The 16,863-nt window shown below is 43.1% G+C and overlaps 1 protein-coding gene across 1 annotated transcript in view; it reads right to left on the reverse strand.

The window, feature by feature from the left end:
• Positions 1-5,090: 5,090 nt before the first annotated feature.
• rasa3 (RAS p21 protein activator 3) overlaps positions 5,091-16,863 on the reverse strand; it is a 193,014-nt gene continuing 181,241 nt past the window's right edge. Inside the window, exons 19-24 of the mRNA XM_043691244.2 lie at positions 13,512-13,618; positions 12,534-12,616; positions 10,756-10,964; positions 9,719-9,822; positions 7,741-7,924; positions 5,091-6,673 (exon numbers count right to left, since the gene is read on the reverse strand). Of these exons, the coding sequence (XP_043547179.1) occupies positions 6,598-6,673; positions 7,741-7,924; positions 9,719-9,822; positions 10,756-10,964; positions 12,534-12,616; positions 13,512-13,618 (763 nt within the window). The 3' untranslated portion in view covers positions 5,091-6,597. The remainder of the gene's footprint in view (positions 6,674-7,740; positions 7,925-9,718; positions 9,823-10,755; positions 10,965-12,533; positions 12,617-13,511; positions 13,619-16,863) is intronic.

Consider the following 16,863-nt stretch of genomic DNA (forward strand, 5'->3'; position numbering starts at 1 on the left):
TGTATCTTTGAGGGTCTCCGCATACGTCTGTGTGTGAGGTGGGGATTGTATTTGGTGATATGTTACGCATGGGAGTCAATGTGTTGGGAACTGTATTTGGAAAGTTGATAGATCTTGCGGACCGAAGTCTTCATGTTATTGCTGACCACACTACCCTCCAATACTCAGTATCAAAGTGAGGAAGTCTTTCCTCCTTTAACAAGGATATTATTACATTGGAGAGAATGCAGAAAGATTTACCAGGATTAGAGGGTTTGAGTTATGGGGAGAGATTGGTTAAGCTGGGTCTTTTTAACTGGAGTGTGGGAGGTTAAAGGGTTATAGAGCTTTATAAAATCATAAGAGACATAGATAGGTAAATAGCAAAGGTATTTTACCTAGGTTTGGGGAGTTCAAAACTAGAGGGCCTAATTTTAAGGTGAGAGGAGAATTAAAAGGAACCAGAAAGGCAACTTTTTCACACAGAGGGTGATTTGTGTGTGGCATGAACTTCCAGAGGAAGTGTTGGGTGCAGGTACAGTTGCAACATTTAAAGGCTATTTTGACAAGTACTTGAATGGGAAAAGGTTGAGAAGTCAACCACAGCCAGTGGGACTAGTCTAGTTTAGGAAACTTGTTCAGCACAGGTGAATTGGACCGAAGGGTCTGTTTGTGTGCTGTATGGCTCCATTGATTCTTAAATCTTGCTGCAATTATCCAAAGCTGTGGTGAAGGATTCTCATGGTGCAATGGTAGGCTTCCTGTCTCTGAAGGCCCAAGTGCACGTCCCATCTGCACCAGTGGTGTGCTACAACCCACCTGGACAGGTTGGTTAAGAAATATTGACTAGACTTTGGTGAGGCCACGCCCTGAGCTCTGCAGTTCCATGAAGGGAAGACTGTGCGTTGGGGTAATCCAACAAAGGCTTAGAATACTGATTCCTGGGATGAGAGGATTGTCCTCTAAGGAGAGATTGCATGAACTAGGCCTTTATCCACAGAGAGGAGGTCTGATTGAAATAAAGGAATTTGACAGGTTAGAAGCTGATCAAATAAATCCCCTGGTTCTGAGATCTAGAATACCTGGGGTCACTGTCAGAACAAGGATCAACTATTCAGCAAAAGGAAAATGTTCTACACTCAGTGAATCTTTGATATTCTCTATTCCACACCTCCTTCTTTGAGTATATTTAGCACAGAAGTTGATAGACTTTTCAGTTTGAAGGGAACTAAATATCAGGGGAATACTGTGGGAAAGGGGGGGGCCAAGATAAGTGATCAGCTGTGATCCTTTGTGGAATGGTGGACCAGGTGTGAGGGGCTGAATGGCCTCCTGCTCCTATTTCTTCTCTGTTGCCCTGCTGATTGCCACCACCATCATCTGATTCAAGTTAAATGTTCGGAAGATGGAAGCTGTTTTCTTCAGTTCCCATCAGAAACATCATTCCCTTGCCACCAAATCCACCCTTTCTATAGTAATTGGCTTAGGATGCACCAGAGCCTGATCTGATCTTAATCCCATATCTTCTTAATCACAAAACCTTCTACTTTCACCTCCATTATACTTTGCCATTTCACTTATTCCACAATCTGTTGACATCAGCACACTCATCCACTGCTCTTGTGCTTGCTAATCTATATTTGGCCATATCTTTATTTTACATCATTTATCCTTATATCTTTCTATGGCCTCTCCCTTCCTATCTCTGTAACCTACTTCACTCTCGCAACCATCTTGAGATATCCCTGCTCTTCCAGCTGGCCCCTGGTGCTATCCCTGGTTCCCTTCACTCTGTCTTCAGGCATCAAGTTCCTAAACTCTGAAGATCTCTCCTCAAATCTCAACATCACTTTCACCTTCCCTGGCATTCCTACCATGTTGCACAAGAATATTTACCTCTCATTTGGTTCTCTTGCCAATTATTTTCATTCAAGGAAATCTCAAATGGGTAGGAACAAAGTGGGGGCAATTGAACAGTCTGGAGAGTAATATTATTGGAGTGCTTCCAAACACACAATGAAGGACTTGAACATTCCCAAAGGTTCCCACCACTGGGGGGCTTTCATTGCTTCATCGATGGGGCTGATGGAGATTAATTGGTAAGAGCCATAATCAGTCAACAGTCGAGAGTGTGGTGCTGGAAAAGCACAGCCGGTCAGGCCGCATCCCAGGAGCAGGAGAATTGACGTTTCGGGCATAAGCTTTTGCTCGAAATGTTGATTCTCCTGCTCCTGGGATGCTGCCTGGCTGGCTGTGCTTTTCCAGCACCACACTCTAGACTCTGATCTCCAGCATCGGCAGTCCTCACTTTCCCCCATATTCAGTCAACAACCCACTAACATTCCAAGTGGCTCTAGGGTGGGATAATTGGGTAACTCCTTGAAGGGCGGAAAATGGGGAAATGGCATAGGAATGGCATGGGTTTAATAGTTCTTCCAAATAGCCAGCACAGGAAGGGTGGGCTAAATGGGCTGTGTCTTTGCATGATTTTATAACTTTAAAGTGAATTGGATGAACCATGCCTTTCCATCCTCTAAAAATCTGTACATTTATTGCCCCATTTGTGGGTGAGCAACTCAGGTCGGGAGTAATGCCATCATTCTGATCTCGCCAATATCCCATACTTATACCTCCTTCAAACCAATTGGTATTTATACAATGTCCTTAACATAAGAAATAGAAGAGTTGGATGAACATGGAGAAGGAGTGACACAAAAACAAGGTGTGGGAAAAATAGCATTTGTGATTATGGAAGTGAGACAGAACAATGAAAAGATACAGGGGTTTCGAGAGAGTGTTCTACAGTACAGAATGCAACTTAAGACGGGGATGAGAAAATGACTCAGGAGAAGATTTGAGGGTGGGAGGAGATGAAGATTGGATTGTGGAGTGAGAGGATTTGAAGGTGCAGAAGAGGATTGGGGGCACGGTGCAGGAGGGGATCGGAGGGCGTGAGTGAGGATGGGAGGCAGTGGGGGAATTGGAGAATGCAGGAGAAGGTGCAAGATTGGAGTAGATTGCAGAGGGATGAGGGAGGTCAAGAATGCAAAAGGTTGTGTAAAAAACCAGCAAGATGTTCAATTCAGTAACTTGGAGGATTCAGAGACATTGTATGTCATCATGGGATGGTGGGGAAATGGAACAGAAGAACATGCAGCCAAAATTCAAGCCCTTCCGAAGTTGATGGTGGCTGGCATGATGGCTAGTGGAGAAATGCTCATCAAATCAGTTAATGTCTCCATTGCTGTGAGGCTGAGATGGGGAAAAAGACAAAGAGGCTGATGATGAATAGGCATTGCCTGGACTGGTGTAACTTGAGCAGTTGATTAAGGTCGAGTCAATATGAAGAGAATAACATTGAGGCTGATGGTCTTCTCAGCACTCAGTTCACAGCAATCCTGATTTGTTCATAGCTTGACATCAATATGCACAACATGCAGAGGACTGTTCACTGATGGGATGAAGACAGTGAGTTGACATCAACTAGGAGGAAGTGAGGTCTGCAGATGCTGGAGATCAGAGTTGAGAGTGTGTTGCTGGAAAAGCACAGCAGGTCAGGCAGCATCCGAGGAGCAGGAAAATCGTCTGGGTGTGATGCTTTTTCAAGGGTTGATGTGGACTCAATAGGCCGGAGCCTGATTCCTGATGTTGCCTGACCTGCTGTGTTTTTCCAGCAACATACTCTCAACAGTGAGTTGACAGTCAACAGGAGACATACAGAAATTGAGATTAGAGTCAAGATTAGAGTGGTGCTGGAAAACCACAGCAGGTCAGGCAGCATCCGAGGAGCCTGGACTCTAATTTCCAGCATCTACAGTCCTCACTTTCTCCTTACAGAAATTGACCCTCTCGCTATAAGAAAACCCCCCACACACAATAGGTAACCCTCTGGCCCTGTGTCATGGATCCAGTCAGATGGAAATTACAGCAACAAGGTCCATGTTTATAGATTTTCAGATTCCATTCCAGCTATTCCAGACAGTTAGCCCACCTTGAAGCTGAACCCAGCACTGAGGGGGTGCTGAACTGGCAGAGGTACTGTCTTTTGGATGAGATATTAATTGGGGACCTCAGTTTCCCACTCAGATGGATGGAAAATATTCACACGGCACTGCTCTGAAGAACAACAAGGTAGTTTGACCCACTATTCTGGATCATGATTTCCTTCAGCCAACATCACAAAAACGTTATTAACCATTTATCTCGCTGCTGGCTCTGGAATCTTGCAGTGCACACTGTCCTCATATTGCCAAAGCACTGCATATAAAATGTCTATAAAATGCAACAGTGTGTCCAGAGATTCCTGACAGGCACCAGGCACATCATTTGTTCTCTAATCCTCCACCAATAAACAGTCAGTTCTGTAACACGGTACTTCTATTCCCATGCAATCCCGTGTTATAAGAAAATTGTGTGATAGCAGCACCATGTGATAGGGCCGGAATCACGTTATAACCAATACACACTTTAAAACTTCATGCTTTAGAAACAAAAGTGTCCCCAATTTTTCAATCGTGTTATAGCAAATTTGTGTTAAGAAAATATGCATTACAGCAGAACGACCTGTAGTTGGAAAATGTGAAGTTCACTTGAAGAATAGGAGAAAAGGATTAAGATATTCATAATTGTTCAATGATGCATGTCACTCAAGTCCATGTCCCATTCTGAGAAGTACACTTTTCAGGCCATGATTTGCCTTGGAATTCCTATAGTGTGGAAGCAGGCCATTCGGCCTATTGAGTCCACATCAACCCTTGAAAAAGCATCACACCCAGAACCTTGCACTTCCCATGGCTAACCCACCTAGCTTGCATATACCTGGATGATTTAGCATGGCTAATCCACCTAATCTGGCCATCTTCAGACTGTGGGAGGAAACCAGAGCACCCAGAGAAATCCCAAACAGTCACAGGGAGAATTTGCAAACTCCACACAGACAGTTGCCCGAGGGTGGAATCGAACCTGGGTCCCTGGTGCTGTGAGGCAGCAATGCCACCCATTCACCTCTGCTTTCCCATCTTCATTGCTATACTTCCCTATTTACACTCTTGCTTTACCCCTTCCCTTTCGGAACATTTCAACCAGTTCTGTTAAAGACATGAGCAGACAGCTGTTAAAAACTTGCGATTTTATTTGGCAGATAAAAATGCAAAGAGTCCGATTAGTAACACAGGTAAAGTGTTAAGTTGCAAGCACTGGAGGAGAATCGCATCAGCTGGCAGGTCAATTGGGGACTCTCCACATTATTAAACATTTCTCAATCCATTTTCCTTTTATTGGATCAGGAGTCTTACCTACTATACAATTTATTTAACATTTTTCTAAAACACGATAAACCAATTCTAACACTAGGACAGTGCTTCCATTAAAAACAGATACATAATAATGGACAACTCCCTGCAACGTCAGAGGAATTCTATCTACCTATCATTGTGATCTTTTTTCCATCCCTTGATTACAAATGAAGATTTCAGCCCTGCTTTCTGTTAAAACTGAAGCAGGAGGCATTGGGGTCAGTACATATGCCACAGCAGAATGCCTGGGTCCTAAACTCTATAACTGTCATTAGTAATGGTATTAACAAATGACTTTTTTCACAGTGCATGAGTAACATTCCATTTCACAAAGCCCTGATAGGGGATGCACCAATGCAAGATCACTGCACCTTCAGTCATTATACTGTGTCAGGTGGACTGTAGTACCACTCACGTCCTTGGTACAGCATACCCAACTGCGAGGGCTTTTTATGACTGCACATACAACAGGAAATGGCACAGAGTCTGTTTTTCCAAGTACAGATAAGAATTTCAGCCCCAATGACTCAAATCAATAATCATTGGGACAGGACTCTTGGTGCTTATTGGCCTCATGTACACACACTGGCACCACCTGTAGAAGACAGCAGTGCCTGTGAACTTGATGGATCGGACACTGTAGCAACACTGGGCTCCTCTCACTAGAAACAGAATCCTCAATTCAGGAGGGGAGAGGAGCAGTCTGGGGTATGATTCAGAAAGTAATACTATTAATGGATGTCTTTCCTGTCGCTCTATAAGGAAGTAGGGTGAATACTAACTGATGTTGACATGTCCAAAGGGTATATTAGCAAGGCTCTGCTGAGACTCCGACACCACCTCCCCCTTGATTGGGATACTGGGCAGAAAGCTCCCTCTCCATCCTGGCTTCCAGTTTGGTGATGTTACCAGAGTTCTCTCTTGTGCGCTTGCAGCTGGTGAGATTCTATTGCTTCCTTACTTCAATACTCAGCTCAGTTTCCATCCGCACGACATTACAATGGATTGCTTGAAGACTGGTTCACTTTCGATGATCATTGAACTGATCACTCCCCGAAGCAGGTATAAAATAATTGCCTTAAAAGGCAAATGGCTAGTCATCCGGTACCATCAGACGACTAAAGTGCACACTAACGGTTTGTGAAAACATTGTTAAAATCATAAAGAAAGTGTGTAAGTTGAATGCTCCAAATCTGTACAAATGATAACGAATTATGTTCTGCGCTTTAAACCTCGTGTTCAGTCTGTGGTTGCTAAATATCCAGCACCTTCAGCTATTAGAGTAATACTCTTGGCACCCTCAGGTCTTTCTTAAGGCAGTTAGTCACACAGAATTGGTTGAAGATCCTGAGTTTTGAGTTATGTAACACTGAAGAGACTTATCACCAATTGGATGCTCCCTACAAAAGAAAACAACATGCACATTTCAATGAACTTTCCAGTACAGTTTGTCACACAGTTGAATAGGCGCCATCTGAATTCACAGAACTTTAAATAGGAATAATGAATACAAAAACAAGGAAGCTATGCTAAATGATTAGGAAACCCTGGATAGATCTCAGCTGGAGGTTTGTGTCCAATATTGGAAAGGAAGTCAAGGTGTGGAGAAGGAGACTTACTGGACTGGTTTCAGGGCTGATAGCCTTCAGTTATATGGAGAAGCTAGAGTTGCTCCCCTTACAGCAGAGAAGGTTAAATGGCAATTTGATAGGCATTCAAATTCATGAAGAGTTTGACAAGGTAAATTAGAAACTATTCCAGTGACAGGAGGATTAGTATCCACAGATTTAAGTATTTCACAAAGGAATTGAAGGTGATATGAAGAAGCTTTATTGATGCAGTGCTGCGATCTGAAATGGGCTACCTGAAAGGGTGGTGAAAGCTGATTTAATAATAATAATCTTCAAAAGGAAAATGGAGAAATAGCTGAAAAGGAAAAAAATGCAAGTCTACGGGAAAAGAGAATGGGAGTAGGACAAATCTGATAGTTCTTTCAAATAGCTGAAACAATTACAATGGGCTGAATGCTTCCATCTTTATCATTCCATGATTCTGACAAAGGCTTTCCTGCTCCTCGGATGCTGCCTGACCTGCTGTGCTTTTCCAGCACTACTCTAATCTTGACTCTGATCTCCAGCATCTGCAGTCCTCACTTTCGCCTAGTAGTGGAAATATGTCATTCAGCAGAGAGGGGAGGAAGGGGACTTGCCCACCCACCCTCTTTTCGTAGGGGGTTGAAATGTATTGCCCCCAAGATAAAGGCATGATCCATGTCTCTGTTGATGTCCCTGTGTGATTGATAAATCATATGATGACAACGTGAGAGCAGGAATGTTAGACCATATTTATAGCCGATGAAACAGGCCACACAATCCCACAATAAGCTCCTCCTATCCTATCCAACTCGACATGTTTTCAAAGGGATAGATTGTTGGAGGAAGGAAAAATTTGAAGATGCAACTCTTACTGGCTGCCATACTTGGTCCTCTTGAATTTATTCGTTGTATACTGAGCATGCTGCAGCTCCAGGGTTTGCACAGCAGCTAGAATCTGCTTTGATACTTTATACGTCTCCTGAGGGTCATCAATGATGAATGATGAATACTCCTCCTGCTCCGGACCATCATATACAGACTTGCTGCCACATGCCTCTGGTAATGAGTGAAACAGAGGTGATTACTTTAAGAACTAGAGTAGCTACTTGAATTTCTACAGCATCTTTCATACCTCCCCAAGGCATTTCACAGAAATACTGTCAGATACAAGTCACTTGATGAGATATTAGGATAGGTGACCAAAACAGGCAGATCTTAAGGAGTGTCTTCCTTCAGAAGAAGTGGAGAATTATAGAGAAGGAATTCCAGAGTACTGGACCAGATGGTTGTAGGCATGATCACTAGTGGAAATCAAGAATGCCCAGGAAATCAGAGTTTAATAAGTGCAGAGATACTGGCTAAACTTATAAAAGTTAGCACAGTTACTCACATTTAACAATGCCCCTTTAGCATTGCTCAGTTTTAACGTTATTAAGATACTGGGGTTTGAAATCCATTTGGGCATCACAAGTTCGATTTTAATGTTGTTTACAGTGGACAGTAATTGCCCTATTTTGGCACAACCTCTTGCTCTCCTCTGCCGATGCTGTACACCCTTCCCCATTCCAACCCCCACCATGACTACATTCTGCAGGCCCCACCTGACAGCATCCTCCCTGACAGAGGTGGCTTCTGCCAGCAAGACATAGGGGAGCAGCGCCCCCTGGCAGGCTGGAGGGCACACATACCCCAGCAGTCCCAGCCTGTACCTGAGACTCACTGCCCCGCACTCTGTTCTACTTATCTCTCTCTGCTTCCATCACCACCCCATTCACTCTCCCTTTCTCCTAATCCCTTGCCATCCCATTTTCTGCTCCACTGATACTCCCAGTGCGCTTTGATGGACAGCCCCACGCACTTTCCTTCTGTAACGGTAATTTAATAATTTCCTATTCTGCCCTATTGATCCAATGGAAATCAGAGTCATATTTTCAATAAAAACATCACATTTCATTAACAGTGAGCGGGTCCCTTGCAATTACATTGGCAGCAAATATTTCTTTGTTTGGAACAGCCATTTTTCTCATATGGTTCCAGAACTGTGCAGAATACCCTAACCAAGGCACTACCTGTATAACAGCATCCTCATGTTTAGGTTGTTAACTGGTTATGGAGCAGTGATTAATTTTATGCTTTTAATCAATTATTATTTGTGAGGGACATTCTGAAGATTTGATCAGTTGCTGGGTCCATGCAAGACCTCTCTCTACATGGCCTCTAAAGCAATAGTTCATCTTTGTGGCAATAACTCTGAGATTACAGGTGTGATGCCAAGTATGTAGGCAGTATGACTGGTGGAGCATATCAAGCACGTCCATTTACATAACCACTTAGTGTGCAGCATGCCAACCATGCTCACCCAACCTCGGGTAAGTGTCAGGAAAGCATACCCACCATGAGTTATGGTTCTGCTACTGGAGTCCACTTATTAAATATTCCAGACTGGACTAAGAGTTACACCAGAAACCAATTTAAGATCATCAGGCAAGACCGCAGTGTAATGCATTTATGCAGCCGAAAAAGAATTTGACTTTAATTTCACCTTTTTCATTAAAAAAAAGGGGTCATGGAGACAGTCAATCCTTACTGCATCCCCATGGCAACACCCTGACCAATCAGAATCTACCTGCCTGCTCTGTGAATTAAGATTGAGAGTTAACCTTTCTTGCTGCAGCTCCAGACCCCTCCTGGCCAAACTGAGCAGCACCCTCTCTCACACTGAATAAAATGGTGTCCCTTTGTCCCCCACAATTCTGTTTCTCCTGTCCTCGTCCTGATGAGTGCAAAGCAAAAAGCTTCAACTTCTTGTCTCTTTTTAGCAATACTTTAAGCATTGCCAATATACTTCACCTTGTAGTTTCTCTAACTTGGTCCTGTAGTTGTTGTAGAGTGAATATATGTGCTCAGTCTCCCTGTCACCATCTACATCGAGCTGGATGTTAGCTGGTAGCCCACTGCACAGAACCAGAAAGACCACTTCAATCACACAGCATTCTCATCTTTTCAATTAATTTAAATTAATTCTGGGCATCAGAAGCTAACCCAATCCGGAGCACTGCCCCCTGAAACCAAAACACTGAGTTCGCATTTGGGCACTTTTTAGAAATAATTGTCAAGATCCTGGGGATCACACGCACTGGAGACTCACTGGAATTACACCAGTGTCAAGAAGCTTCAGTGACGAAAAGAGGCCAAACAGGACTGATACTCCTGTGAACAGAGTGTCTAAAATCAGGAGTCGAGTCTCAGGGTAAAGGATTTGCTGTTAGGATGAAGATGAGAAGAAAAATCTTCATGCAGAAAGGGCCATGGATAGTCATTTTGTATTTTTCAAGATTGAGGCTGATAGATGTTTGGGTGCTTAGGGAGTCAATCGATAAAGGTTAATATGGGAGTTAAGTCAAAAGATCAGCCATGATTGTTTTGCATAGCTGAGCACATCAGAGGATCTGTAGGGTCTTGCTCCTATTCACATTATGGATTATACTGAGACAATGAAATTGGAGCCGTTTGTATTAGAGCACAGGGAGGTTTAGAAAAAGACGGATGGAGAGGTTTTGATGAAGTAAATGGGAAAATTAGTTACACTGGTGTGTGAGTAAGTAGGTAGTGGGTATAAAGTTATTGTACAGATAAAAGAAACAAGTTAGGAAAATTTATTTTAAATGCTAAAGGTGCTAGGATATGGAACGCCAAACTGGAAACAGTAAGGGCAGGAGAACCCCAAATATCTTTTAGAGATTGCACAAAGGAAATCTTTAAAAAGTCTCAGTGTGAGGCAGGGCAACACAACTCATGGATCACTCATCATTTCCCTCTGTGAGTGCTCTCTACCTGATGCTCCACTGCTATTCATTACAATCTGCATAAAGTGTAACGATTCTTACCCTGTACATGGCGTGCAGCCTGGTGCAGTGTCTGCACTTGTCTTACAGCACAGCCAATGGCCATTGAGGTAGGCAGAAGGATGGTACATGGTCAAACGCTTTTTGTTGCATTGACTAACTTTAGTCAAGATGTCGATCCAGTCTTTTGCCTCCACGCAGTTGTTGGCCTGTATGTACAGAGCTCTTTCCGGCTGGATAACTTGAAACATCTGAATCAAACATCACAAGGTAACAGTTAAACTCTGGTTTGAACAAAAGCTCAGCAACTTTCGTGAGTAGGTCAGGCAGCATCCAAGGAGAAGGAGAATTGACATTTCGGGCATAAGCTCTTCTTCAGGCTTATGCCCGAAACGTCGATTCTCCTGCTCCTTGGATGCTGCCTGACCTGCTGCGCTTTTCCAGCAACACATTTTTAAGCTCTGATCTCCAGCATCTGCAGTCCTCACGTTCTCCTAACTTTTGTGAGTAACTGTACATTCCCAGATTTTCTGAAACTCAGCTCTCAGTGCTGTGTTTAGAAATGCCCATTCCGCAAGCGAGGAGCAACAGATTAACTGGAATTATTTCCCAATTAAACCAGGTGATGGCAGTAGCTATTATTTCCTGTCCCTTCACCTCTTCTGCCTCACAGCACCAAGGTCTCAGGTCTTGGGTGACTGTCTGTGTGGAGTTTGCACATTCTCCCAGTGTCTGCATGGTTTCCTCCTCCTGTACTTCCATCTCCATCAAATTCCAAGCTCTGCACTTGCTTCCCATCAACTGCTTCAGAAACCAACATCTTTGTTTTTATTATCTCCGGATGTAACCATACCATTGCATTCTTGGCTGGCCTCCCAGCTTCTGCCCTCCTCCTGATCTTCTCCCAGGACCCCTTCAGGTTTTGCTCACAGGACTTACACTGGTACAAAGATTTCCCTGACATTAAAATTTCATCTTTGGTTTGAAATTCTTCTATGATCTTGTCCCCACTCACTCTGATAGCTCTTACATCCCCGCAACTCTCTAAGATTTCTGCTTTCCTCTAATTCTATATTTAATTCCACCATTTCCTCTATTCTACACCCCTGATTCTAAACACTTCACTGGTGGCTCGTTGGTTAGCACTGCTGCCTCACAGTGCCAGGGACCCGGGTTCAATTCCACACTCAGGCGACTGTGTGTGGAGTTTGCACATTCTCCCAGTGTCTGCATTGGTTTCCTCCGGTTTCCCCCCACAGTCTGAAGATGTGCAGGTTAGGGTGGATTGACCATGTTAAATTTCCCAGAGTGTGCAGGCCTGGCAGATTAGCCATGAGAAATGCAGGGATGGGGTAGGGCTGTGCAGGATGCTCTTTGCAGGGTCGGTGTGGGCTTGATGGGTGGAATGGCCTGATTCCACACTGGAGGGATTCTAGGCTTGCCATGCCTTCAGCTATCTGGACTCCAGGCCCTGGCATTCCCTCCCTAAAATTTCCACTATGCTTTCTCTCTCTCTCTCTCTCCCCCTCTCTTAATATCTTCCTTAAAACCTTTCTTATTGGCAGAGATTTTGGTTTCTAAACTCAATACCTGCTTCTTTGCTCAAGTGTCAATCTTAGTCTGATTGACAGTCCTGTGAAGTGTCCTGGAGATGCTTTCCGCTGTGTAAGGTGATATTTAAAATAGGTAGTTGTGATTGTATCTTTAGCCCCTCATTGTTGACCACTCAATGACTGGAAACAATTTGTTTATAATCAATCTGTCCGAACCTTCCAGAATTTTAAACAAGAACATCTGGAACTGTATTACATTTAACTCACATTTTTCATTTTGAAAGATTCTTCCTCCAGTTTTTCAACCGCAAGAATATTTTCAATTGGAATATTATACAATGGGTGATCACCTGAAAAAGAAAATTGGGAAGAAGATTCATTTATTCTGATGCTTACAAACTAACACCAAAACCCAAGTTATTCACTGTTCCTGGGAAGCCTTCTGGTTATGGTCATTCATTAAATCACAACGTAACTGATCAAACTCACAACACTGAATATCCAGCACAGAAACAGTCCATTCAGCCCATCTGATCCATGCTGGCATCTAATCCTTTTCTCCACTCTTTATCCAATTCTAATACTAATATATCCTTCCATTCCTTTCCCCTTCATGTGTTTACCTAGCTTTCCTGTAGGTGCATCTACACCATTCACCTCAACCACTCCTTGGAATGCTGGGTTCCATTTTCTTACCAATCTCTGGGCAAGGCATTGGATTTATTAGTGACTATCCATACTGTACTGATGTGTCTGTGGTATCGGTCTTGTTCAGAAGTCGAGTCTTCCTACACCTATCTATCCAACCTCTTCCTAAGGTTAGTGACCTCATTACTCTGCATGTCAATAAGTGACCAGAGTTAGTAGCGAGTGGGAAATAAGCTATGGCAAGGTGCTGTGGGAAAACAAACTTCACGTGTGATGGGAGGGACAATGCAAGCTCATTTTAATCAATCGATTCCTTTCTCCCAGAGCAGGAAGGCCATGTTGACAGATTCTAGGGAACATCTTGTCGGTGGTGGGCAAGAAATTGTCTAAATGACTTAATGATAAGACTCTTAAAAAAAAAAGTGCACACTTGATCAACAACAGAGGATGGCCCTTGGTGTCTGTCTGATGAATGTACAACTGGAAGTAACACAGTTAAGAGGCATAGCAGAGTGGAACATGATGAACAATGAATGTGCTATCCTTGCATGACATTAACTCTCTCAGTCAGGAAAGGAAAACTGCATGATGGGCCACCTTTGTGCTTGTGATAGGTGAACTCATGATTGGTCAGCCGGAACCATCTCTTCTTAAAGTTCTTGATACCAAAGCGATTTCTTCCCTGGGCTCTCTTGATCATAAACCTGGACAGAAAACCATCAATATTAGTCAGGAAGGTCAACAAGTCAAATCTTTACAGTCACCAAGGAAGTAACAACAGGCAGAAAATAAAACACTGGGAATAGTCAATGGGACAACGTATTGAAAAGGCACTTTGTCCTACAAAGGGTTCTCTTTCACAGAGCTCATCCGTCAATTAATACAAACACAACAACCTATGGAAGTCAAGCACTGGAACATTCCCTCTCTGTTTAGATTGGCTTGTAGTCTTTAAAATTGACAAGACTCACAGACCTCTTTACTGAACTTGTTTGTGTGATTCTGTGTTTTTTGTATTCATTAATATAACATTGACATTGCTGTCTGGGCCAGCATTTATTTCCCTTTCCTAACTGCCCTTCAGCATGTGGTGGTGGTGAGCTGTCTTCTTGAACCGCTGTTGTCCATAATGATGTAGGTTGACTCAGAATGCTGTTAGAAGTTGCAGCATTTTAGCCAAACCACACTGAAGGAATGGCGATATATTTCCAAGTCAGGACAGTGAACGGCTTGAAGGAGAAGTGGTGTTCCCATGTATCTACTGCCCTTATCCTCCGAGATGGAAGTGGTCATGGGCATGGAAGATGCAGTCTAAGGAGCCTTGATGAATTTCTGCAGTGCATCCTGTAAATGCACTGCTGCTACTGAGCGTCGATGGTGGAGGGAGGTGATGCTTGTGGATGCGGTGCCAATCAAGTGGACTGCTTTGTCATAGATGGTGTCAAGTTTTTTGAGCGTTATTGGAGCTGCATCCATCCAGTCATGTGTGGAGTGTTCCATCATACTCCTGATTTGTGCCTTGTAGATGGTGGACAAGCTTTGACAGTCAGGAAAAAAAGTTACTAACTGCAGGAATCATAGCCTACTCTTATAACCACAGCACTTGTATGGCTACACCCGTTCAGTTTCTAGTCAATGGTAACCCCCAGCATGTTGACAGTGGGAGATTCAATGATGGTAATATCACTCAAAGGCTGTGCAACTGCTGCCAGGAGGTCAAGTCAGTCAGTCAAGTGGTAACAGGTAGAAAAAAAACTTCAGGCATGTGAAGGGAAATGACAACAATAGAGACTCAGAGTAACATTTACAGCAGGACAGAATGAACAGGCAGGGTCTCTTTTCTACAGAAAACTGAGCTTTAAGGGTTCACCCAATTGAGAAACTTAAAATTCTGAAGGAGTTCATTAGGGTAGATTGGAGAAAACATTTCCATGTGTGGAGATGACCAAAATCAGAGGACATTACTCCAAGATAGTAATCAATAAGTGACTGATCTACAAGGCGATGCCAAGAAACCAATGCCCAAGAGGTTTTAAGTGAAAATGGAAAGAAAACAGAAACTGAGCCAGCAGATATAAAATGCACCGAGCACAAACGAATTAGACTCCGGAAATGGGAAATAAAACACACAGCCACAAGAATGTGTCACTGAAGTGCTAGAATTTAGAAGGCTGAGAGTTGATTTAATCAAATCTTTCAAGATATTAAACAGAGCAGACAGGGTAGATTGAGGAAAACGATTTCTGCTCATTGGGGAGTCTCAGACTTGGATATGCAGTCCAAAAATTAGGGTCAGACTTTGCAGGAGTGAAATGAGGAAACACTAGGAAGCAAAAGGCAGTGGGAATTTGGAATTCTCTTCCACAAATGGTGATTGAAGCTAAATCAATAATCTACTTAAAAATGATTGACAAGATCTTTGCTAAGCAAAGGGATGTGGAGTAAAGGAGGGAACATGGAGTTAGATCATACATCACCTCCCATCTCATTCAACAGCAGGACAGGCAAAGGAAGACTGAACAGCCTAATTTTATCTATAGAATAGTTAATTGAACAGATACCTTCAACAATTTATTTTAATAATGTGCAGTATCATGTCATTAGTTGCATCCTCATTTACTTTCATCAAACTTTATTTCTCTCCTTTTGGAACATTAAATCTGAACATTACCAATATTGATGAAGATTGACTTGCTAACACCATAGCTCACTTTCACTCTACAGCTGTTGCAAAAACTAGTTACCACTGTCCAGTTGATTTGTGTTAAATATTAACATTTTCCTAAAATGCTTTATCAGCTGCCAAGAATGTGAAAAGGTCAAGCTGAGTATGTTGTTGGATACAAGTAGATGTTAGGACAGAGGAACCAGGATGGACAATGGAAAAACATTATAAAAAGAAATATTGGTGGAACGGTGGCTCAGTGGTTCGCACTGCTGTCTCACAGCACCAGGGACCCAAGTTCAACTCCAGCCTTGGGCAAATGTCTGTGTGGAGTTTGCACATTCTCCCCGTGTCTGTGTGGGTTTCCTCCCACAGTCCAAAGATGTGCAGGTTAGGTGGATTGGCCATGCTAAATTGTCCCATTGTGTTCAGGGATATGTAAGTTAGGGGTAAATATAGTGTAATTGGGGAGGGGAATGGGTTTGGGTGGGGTACTCTTTGGAGGGTTAGTGTAGACTTGTTGGGCCAAAGGGCCTGTTTCCACACTGTAGGGATTCTATGATTTCACAGGGGTGTTCTAAATGTTGAAGGCTTTTTATGGAATAACTAAGGAACTGGAAACGGTTTCTCGTGACAGAATGTTCAGAGACCAGAGGACAGAGGTGTAAGCCAATTGGCAAAGAGGTCAGGAGGGCACTGAGGAGATTTTATTTTACTCAGCTGCAGTGTGGAGCCTGTAAGGGTGCTGGGAGCAAATTCAAGAGCAACTTCCAAAAAGAAATTTGGATTAATACTGCAGTGGAAGAAAAGGAAAAATGTATGTGACTCCAGTCCTGTCGCAATGTGGTTGACAATTAGCTGCCTGCCAATGTAGCCCAGCAAGAGACTCCAGAGACTGAGGTGTACTTCACCACCATTTTCTCAGGGCATCCAGCAAATGGACAAGAAATGGCGCCCACATCCCGAGAACAATGTTAAAAAATGATATACAATGTGATATGCTGGTTTTATACAGTCATGGAGTCATACAGCTTGAAAACAGACCCTTCGGTCCAACCAGTCCATGCCAACCATGTTCCCAAACTAAACTAGTCCCACCTGCCAGCACTTGGCCCATATCCCTGCAAACATTTCATATTTACGTACTTATCCAAATGTCTTTTACATGTTATAACTGTGTCCACATCTACCACTTCCTCTGGAAGTTCAATACACACACAAGAAACTCTGCGTAAAGAAGTTGCCCCTCATTTTTTAAAAATCTTTCTTTCCTCACTTTAAAAA

This window comes from Chiloscyllium plagiosum, unplaced genomic scaffold, assembly GCF_037043375.1.
Source record: "Chiloscyllium plagiosum isolate Xiang-an unplaced genomic scaffold, Cpla_swu_hap1 HiC_scaffold_6, whole genome shotgun sequence".
Taxonomy (NCBI): Eukaryota; Metazoa; Chordata; class Chondrichthyes; order Orectolobiformes; family Hemiscylliidae; genus Chiloscyllium; species Chiloscyllium plagiosum.